Below are 9,183 nucleotides of genomic sequence, written 5' to 3' on the forward strand. Positions count from 1 at the left end.
CCCACCCATAATTTCATATATGGGTGTGCATATTACAGCGCTTTCTCAAAAAAGCGCTGTAAAATGCCCACCCATAATTTCATATATGGGTGTGCATATTACAGCGCTTTCTCAAAAAAGCGCTGTAAAATGCCCACCCATAATTTCATATATGGGTGTGCATATTACAGCGCTTTCTCAAAAAAGCGCTGTAAAATGCCCACCCATAATTTCATATATGGGTGTGCATATTACAGCGCTTTCTCAAAAAAGCGCTGTAAAATGCCCACCCATAATTTCATATATGGGTGTGCATATTACAGCGCTTTCTCAAAAAAGCGCTGTAAAATGCCCACCCATAATTTCATATATGGGTGTGCATATTACAGCGCTTTCTCAAAAAAGCGCTGTAAAATGCCCACCCATAAAAAAGCGCTGTAATAGGTAGTTAAATTCAATGAAAGCGCATGTGTTTTACAACGCTTGTGAAAAAAGCGCTGTAATAGGTAGTTAAATTCAATGAAAGCGCATGTGTTTTACAGCGCTTGTGGAAAAAGCGTTGTAACTGATTCGCGAAAGCGCTTCCTTTTACAGCGCTTTTTTGACAAGCGCTGTAAAGGCCTTATAACGTGATGCGCAAACGTTAATGACCTACTACAGCGCTTGTTTTATAGCGCTTTGCATCAAAAGCGCTGTAATAGGTTCCGTTATTTTTAAAATATAATTACAACAGCGCTTGTGTTTAGCAAGCGCTGTAAAATGGGCGCTGTTAAATGTCATTTTTGGCGTAGTGATTCTTTTTTAATTATTATAATAGATAATAGATAGGTAGTTTAAATTCTTAGAGTGATAGTAGATCCTCCTCTAGGTACAACATACTCACTCCAGTGAGTATTATCTCATCAGTAAAAATAAAAATACTTAAATTTAATATTATTATAAATTAAAGACAATTGTTTTTAATATTAATAGTTAAATAGTTAACATTAAAAAAAATATTGATAAATTTGACTTAGATTTTACATAAAATTTAAAAAGTTAATACAAATTAACTACATTTACATTTCTTAATATCCATGGAATTTTTTTTTTCTTTCTAATAAAAGTGATATACCATTTTATAGAAAGTCGTGTACAACTAGTAGATATTTTATACGTATCACATTTACCATCCCGTTATCTGTATATCAAGTTGGTCAGCATCCAAGCAACCATACTGAGAAGCACCAAAAAAATATTACAGAAGTGAAGAACTTCTTGGCTCAATAGAATGACTAAGACCAAGATTTCTACACCGATTCGATGAGAGAAATTCATCTCAAGCAAGTAGCTATCTTCACAGACACTGTCTTTTCAGTCAGCTAAACCAGCTTTTGCCTTTAGATGCTGCTTGAAATCCATAATGTCACCCTCCCATTTGGTCACTGTTTGATCAGCACATACCCATATCTCATGAGCCACCTGATTTATGAGCCTAAAATCATGACTAACAAGCACCATGCCACCATCCCATTCATTCAATGCCTCGGCTAATGAGTCGATTGTTTCGATATCTAAATGATTAGTTGGCTCATCTAATAGTAGCAAGTGAGGCTGTCTATAGGCTAACCATGCGAAGATCACCCGACTCCTCTGTCCGTCTGATAAATTTTTCATAGGCATCACCTGCGCTTTACCCGACAATCCAAACTTTCCAATAGCTGCTCTCATCCTCTCTTCCTCATTTCCAGGGTACTCTTTTATCATAAATTGGAGGGCAGAAAGTTCCAAGTCGAGCTTTTCAGTCAAATGCTGGTGAAATTGTGCAATGCGAAGGTGATTATGGCGACGAACCATGCCATCTAAAGGAACCAAATCACCTGTAATAAGCTTCAGTAACGTGCTCTTGCCAGCTCCGTTTGGTCCAACCAAAGCAATCCTGGAGTCTAAATCGACGCCAAAGTCGAGGTTCTTGTAGATGAGATTATCAGGAGTGTAGCCAAATGTCACCTCCACAAACTGGAGGACAGGTGGGGGAAGTTTCCCGACATCAACAAAGCGGAAAACTAAAATTTTGTCTCTTACCACCTTCTCTGTAAGTCCACCGCGCTCCATTTTTGCAAGTGTCTTCTCTTTACTCTGAGCTTGGCGAGCTAGTTTTGCAGATCCATGGCCAAATCGTGCAATGTATTCCTTCATTGAGGCGATCTGCTCCTGCTCCCATTTGTACTGCTTCATCTGGTTCTCTTCCAGTTCAGCACGGGTTTGAACATATTGATCATAATTACCAGTATAGAGCTTCAGCTTTTTGTTTTGCATGTGGATTATATTTGTGCAGACACCATTAAGGAAATCCTGGGAGTGTGAAACCACAACCAGAATACGGTCAAACTTCTTCAAATTCTCCTCCAGCCACACACATGCTTCCAAATCTGCAAAAAAAAAAAAAGAAAATAGAAAATATTAATCCTGCTATACTCTAGGACCAAAGATTAGAACACAGGGACAGATGCTATATAAGTAAATAGCAAGAAATCTCGCACAGATATCAAAGGGAAACAGAGAAAAGTAATACATTGAATTTAATCTGAAACAATAACAAAAAAGTGACACCCATAACTATCCAAGTTAAGATCATATCAGTAGTCTTTGGAAAAGTGTGACCCACATAAAATGAGATGCTAATGTAAAAAGCAGATACACAATGCAAAATGATCAAAGAATTACAAGATGCAAGTGAATGAATCCAGCATTCACAGTACAACTATGATGATATAAATCATCAAGCAAATAGATCCATGTCTTCTATTTGATACGTGTAATTGAAACAACATATAAACAATCCACAAGACTGTTCAATTTAAAATCACAACCGAGCTCGCAAAGAAAATCATCACATGGAAATCAATGCATAAACCATGACAAGGCAATAGTGACAATTCAGCCACAAATAAAAGAGTTACTTGTTTCAGGGAGGGGTGATACCAAGGTGATTGGTTGGTTCATCAAGTAGAAGAATGGTTGGGTTCATAAATAGGGCTCGTGCTAAAGCAATCCTCATTCTCCATCCACCAGAAAAATCGCTCGTCTTCTTTGCCTGCATCTGCTTGTTGAAACCAAGACCAAATAAAATTTCAGCAGCACGCTTTTCTGCAGTAGAAGCATCCATAGCTTCCAATCGTTCATAAACCCGTTCAAGTGCTTCACCACCGCCATCATCCTAGAACAAAAATTAGTCAATTGAGGAGCCATAAAAAATAACAGAACTATCAGCAAAAAAGTTCAGATGCCATAGCACTTAAACATACTTGTGCTCCGAGAATTTCAGCTTCTTTCTCCAACCTCAACCTTTCCTCGTCACAGCTAATGACAGCCTCCAATGCAGACATGTCAGAGGCTTCAATTTCCCGGCTAAGGTGATAAATATCCATGTGATCTGGAATAGGAAGCTCACGGCAACCAATTGCCGTAAGTAGGGTAGATTTTCCACAACCATTTAATCCAAGCAAACCATAACGTCTGAAAGGAAGTTAAAGAAAACAGAATCACCAACAAATATTACAGTTATAAACGATATTATCCTATTCAGAAATCAGAGCAAATAAATATGGATGACAAACCTTCCATAATTCAGCTCCAATTCAGAATCAACTATGAGATCATGTCCGTGGAAAGTAACTGATAGAGATTCTATCTGTAATTGCAGCATAAACGAAAACATCAAATACAAAACATGATTGATCATTTTATTTCTCAATATTGAAATATTACCTACGTTGGAAGGATTCATAAAGAATCCAATTTTAACTTTGGCTACATGGTAGAATGTCATTGCTACAGATCCAACTGCTTGACTAATTGATCAAATACATTCAAGCACCCATGCTAGCAACAATTTAGAAGTAAGACTAGTACTGACTAACTAATTGATTAAACATCCAGTTTCCAAAAACCTGGGTTAATAATCATGAAGGTTCTGGTTCAGTTATCCCTTTCTCTCCTTTTTCCAGAGAAAAAATACAATATCTACGGATGCAAAAGTCAAACAGAACATTTTCAATTGAAGAACCAAGACATGAATTCTCTTGCAAGGCCACAAGAAAACCAAACTAAACTCATTAGTTGGACCTAAACAAAAATCATTTTGACCTAATGATTTTCAATTATTTTTCCATGACATAATTTCAGTCATAATAATCAAAATGTTCCAAATTAAAGCCACGCAGAGGAAAATGCATAAGCATCAAACTTTAAAAGTAACTAAGCAGTTCATCTAACACTAAATGCATTCCTATCCTTTAACTCTTCGGAAATCCGTTCCTTTCTTTCTTCCAAATCAACTCTGTTCATTATTTTACTGTTCTAGCTCAAAGTTACATTAATCACTTCAATTCAACTCTACAAAGAACTAACCATACATGCATCTCTCCCTCAACATAGCTAACAAAACTAGGAAATCATCAAAACCTAAATGTCTTGCAAAAATTACCCGAACTCAAATAAAACAATTCTAATAACAATTAGTTAAAGATAAAATTTAATTAATAACGGAACGATGATCAGGTACTTACCCGAATATCTCTGGAAAGAGGATGAGAACACAAGACACCGGTGCAGGTACGATCGGATATCTGAATATCCCCAATTCCATTTGCGACAGTGTCTGCCGCGTTCTCCGACGCCGTTTTCGATGAAGCCGCGGCGGCAACTGACTTGCCTCCTCTTTTTGCTGCGGCGGCGGCTTTCTTCTGCGCGGCCTTTTTCTTGCTGGCTTCAGACACCATATTCACAAACTCTGATATAACTTTGCATGCATGGCAAGAGCGAATTTCACATAACAATAAAGTAGGAATTTAAAAAAGTAGGTAGAAATGAAAGGAATGAAATGCAAACCTGGAATCGGGAAGAAGAAGAAGATAGATCTAGTGAAGAGGTGATGCAAAGAGAAGAGAGTAGAATCTTTATGGTTCCAGATTCTTCCTTAGTTTACAAATAGAATCAAGAACTGAATATAAAGTGCTGTTAACTTCCACGTGTCTTCACGAGTTTAAATTCTACAACCGTCTTTGATAGATTATTCATTATTATAAATATAAAGTGAGTTGAATGGATGACTAGTTTTACGAGTTATAAAAATTGATTGAAATAGTAACATGTGACATACGTTCAATTGAATATGAGTGGAAAACTAAAATATACTACAATAAAAAAATCCAAAAATATACTAGTATATGAAAATGTGTTTATATCTTTTATTAGATAGTTGGTTAGTTAGTTAATTAAATAATTATATAAATTAAGTTTAATAGTTAATTAAAATATATTAGATATATTAATTAGTAATTAATTATATATATTAAACATAATAGTTAATTAATTAATATAAATTAATTCTACTAACTAACTATTGTAGTTGTTTTTGTCCTAAAACACAGTTATTTTTTAAAAAAAGTTTGACAATGAAAAATAAAAAATATAAAGGATATTTTTTTACATTTTTAAAGATAAAAGACAAAACAACTACAATTAAATAAGATAGAAAAACTTTACATATAATTTTTCATATTTAATTAAAATGATAAATAATTTCAATTTTACTTTAAATTATTTTACAAAAAAATAAAAATAAAAAATTGGCCAAAATCCGAACCTCAACTACATTGCAGCAATATTTTTATTTTATCTATAGATGAAATGATAAATACCACTAGAAATTTATAATACAATTGCGAAGTATTGAGTTTAAATTCAAAATATAATATTCAACATAACAATTTTATCATTGGTGAATTGAGTTAAAACTTAAGGGCCATTGCACGATATTTTATTTATTAAGATAATATACTTTTAGATCCCGAATATAAACAAAAACATACTTAAATATTTTAGTCTTAAATATAATTAATTAATATAAATATAATTTAGTTTTAATCTATTTATTAATGTTTATTCTAAATTATCATAAAGGACACTTTTGAAATAAACTTAATATTTTATGAGATCAAGATTGCATTTAACTAATTTTTTTTAATAAGGGTGGATTTAATTATTTTTGTCAATAATAATCAATATGGGTGGGAGTACCTCATAAAGTAACACTCTTTTTAAACACATTTTTTGTAGTCGAAATTTCTCATATTTATATAGTTAAAATATTGATAATTGTTTAATCAAAGATCAGACCATCAATATTCAAGCTCGTCATTTTTAATTATAAATTAAAAAATAAAAATCTTCATTAGTTAGAACCATTCAATCTCACGATCAAAACCTACGAGATTATAATTGTTTGAATTCGCTATCTCCTAACTGCAAGGAGTTCAAATTTCTCTTTTTAAAATCAAGAACTTTGTTGGAGAGTGATAGAAGTGTTGCATGTTTGAAGCCCTTTCAATAAAGTGTTAAAAGTACATTATGTTATTTGTCATAAAGACAAATAGTTAGATTTGTAATTTGACAGAAAACATGAGTTGATAAATGTAAGAGGAATTATGGGACAATTACTTTTTATAAAAGTAATATAGTTTAATTATAGTTTTAGTCTCTTTATTATTACCAATTTATGAAATTAATTTTTCTATTTTAAAAGTTGATAGTTTTGGCCTCTCATATTTTTAAATTAAAAAACAATGATTTGATATATTTTTAATCACGCGACATACAATTCTATCATATAGAATCATCTAGACGCATTAATTATTCATGTAATTAATTAAATTAAAAATATGAAAAATTTCTAAAGTTGAAATCTAAATTTTTACGACGTTTTATTCTAATTTTATAGGTATTAATCATTATACGTCATCCTATCATATGTCACATTATTTAAAATATTTCACGTCATTATTTTAAAAGTATCTACTTTTAAAACAAAAATAAAAATACTTAAATTACAATTAAATCAAGTAATATTTTCAGCTTTCAACCCTATTGAACCAAGAAGAGTAGAAATTGCTAATTGCTTTTTAGCGTAGCCTTCTTATCATCTACGAACAATTAACATATACTACCTCTATTCATAAATAATAAATATTGAATTCCTTTAAATAAATCACAGAAACTATAAAAAATTGTCGTGGTATTAAATATATTGATAGTTGATATTGTTTTACAAGTTTATCATTCACATAGTATTTATAATATTTTTATTAAAGTATTAATTATAAATTATAGAAAAATATATAATATAATTAAGAATATGTTAATAAAAAAATTTATGTGGTTGAAAATTTGAAAAAGAAAATTATAAAAATGGAAAAAAAATTAAAGAGAGTTCTATATATAAGGAGGTAGGTAGTATATAATTATGGGACAATCACAACAATGATCCCATACATCTTCTTTTTTTATAAAAAAATAAAAAAATAAAATCGACTTTCTAAATTTTCAATAAATTTTGTTGGTGACTAAACTATTATATTCAGCATCATCTAACAATATAAAAAAATGAAATGAAAATTCTTTACCGTCACAATTTTATTTATTTTTTAATTAATATCTTAATAAGAAAAGTTGTCAATATTTTTTTGGGATCAGAATAGTCAGGTAATTGATCCCATTTGAGGCCTCAAGTTGATGATACAAAATGGATAGACTCTTCATTAGAATTAATGACACAAGACTTGTGAATAACTAGTTACAATGGCAATTGTCATAAATTTGAGTGATTATTCAGTCAATTACGGGGAAGAACTTGAAGACAAAAGTAATATGGTTGTAATAAGAATTGTATGTAATTTTTGTTTTTGTTTGTGCAAAAAAGGGAGTGAGGGATAATTCTTGGTACTTGGCAGGGTAACCAACTGAGCAAACATTTGCTGACATTATACATGTGGTCCCATTAGGTGAAACTTTTTTTTTTGGGGGGTACAAAGGTGAAACTTGTAATCTGAATAAAGGTAACACTACTTGTAGGTACGATTTAAGGCACTACCATGTTGTCTGTGTTTGTTCATGCCTTCAAGCTAGCCATCATTGTGAATTTGAGCGGGGTGTGTGCATTATCAATTAGGAAGATACACGCGAATAATAGTACACTGATATACTTGTAGCATTAGGACTTCATTCCTTCCAGAGTGAATATGCAAATTCATAATTGAAATTCTGAATTAACAAATATTTCATTAAAAATATAAAATGTTAATCAAAATAGTTTATTCAAAAACAATTTTTTTATATTGATTTAACATTAACGTCATTGTATCTCACCTATAAAAATTGGTTATTTCATAAAAAACTTTGATAGTAATTTTAATTGTGTATAAATTATTTATTGATAAATTAATTCATAAAAGATCTAAATATCATTTGTAAATTAGTTTATATTTTGATGACATTGACGTAAAAAACGTATAAAGGCCATCACATATGTAACTAACATGTAATCCATAATATTTTTAAAGGAGTATATTTTGAGATTCTGCTTAATTATTTGTTTCTAAACCCACTTTCTTATCGATAATATGCATTCTTTACATATCTAGCTATCCACACATGATTTTGGGCACATGCAATGCAGTGGAGTCATTTCCTCTTAAACACAAAACAAGCTAAAAGCAACATAACTCCTATAACCACACGGTTATGGAAACTTAAAATGGCATTCACTTTTTTTTCAAAATATTTGAAAAGCGAAATTACACCTGCTTGAGAAAATACTCAAATACAAGCTACATACTATATTATTTCATTTTATTAGGTTTATCTTTAGAAGTTCATTTTGTAGGCAATGGCAGAATCAATTTTTAACACTTTCAATTATTGTTATTGGGTAAAATCACACCCTTATCACATTAATACTAACTTGAAACCCACTTTGGAAGAAAAAAATTTGTTCTATATCACAAATGTAGAAAATGTAGAAAAGAGGGAAAGGAGCACAATATGCTTGCGCATGTGAATCATATACACAAAACAAACCGTAATTTTTTTATCTTGAAGCTAAGAATACCAAATTATACACCTTGAGCAAAATATTCCAAATGATCACATGATTATTCATTCCAAAATCGTGACAAATATGAGCAATCCCACTTTTACGAATTTCTATTATCATTTTATTTTTTTATATGCCTTGCCACTCCCTATCTCTTTTTCTTCTGCTTTTTAGGTTCCTATGTAGAGACAAACGCTCTGAGAAGCAACAGTATACATCTATATTGTACCCCCAATTCATAGCGAGAATAAAGTAAATAACCAAAGTGGAACAGATAATAGTACTATTCC

The 9,183-nt window shown here is 31.4% G+C and overlaps 1 protein-coding gene across 2 annotated transcripts; it reads right to left on the reverse strand.

Moving 5' to 3' along the window:
* Window positions 1–975: 975 nt before the first annotated feature.
* LOC101500997 (ABC transporter F family member 1-like) lies at window positions 976–5,008 on the reverse strand. Of its 2 annotated transcripts, none has more exons than XM_004487014.4 (6): window positions 4,852–5,008; window positions 4,530–4,762; window positions 3,579–3,652; window positions 3,267–3,477; window positions 2,944–3,178; window positions 976–2,390 (listed from the first exon to the last, which is right to left on the reverse strand). In XM_004487014.4, the coding sequence occupies exons 2-6, from the start codon at window positions 4,740–4,742 to the stop codon at window positions 1,333–1,335; spliced, it is 1,791 nt and encodes a 596-aa protein (XP_004487071.1). In that variant the 5' UTR covers window positions 4,743–4,762; window positions 4,852–5,008; the 3' UTR covers window positions 976–1,332. The 2 variants fall into 2 exon arrangements, with proteins under 2 accessions (XP_004487071.1, XP_004487070.1); XM_004487013.4 differs by having other exon boundaries at window positions 4,530–4,753; window positions 4,852–4,997.
* Window positions 5,009–9,183: the final 4,175 nt, after the last annotated feature.

The sequence above is a fragment of the Cicer arietinum genome, chromosome 1 (genome assembly GCF_000331145.2).
Source record: "Cicer arietinum cultivar CDC Frontier isolate Library 1 chromosome 1, Cicar.CDCFrontier_v2.0, whole genome shotgun sequence".
Classification (NCBI taxonomy): Eukaryota; Viridiplantae; Streptophyta; class Magnoliopsida; order Fabales; family Fabaceae; genus Cicer; species Cicer arietinum.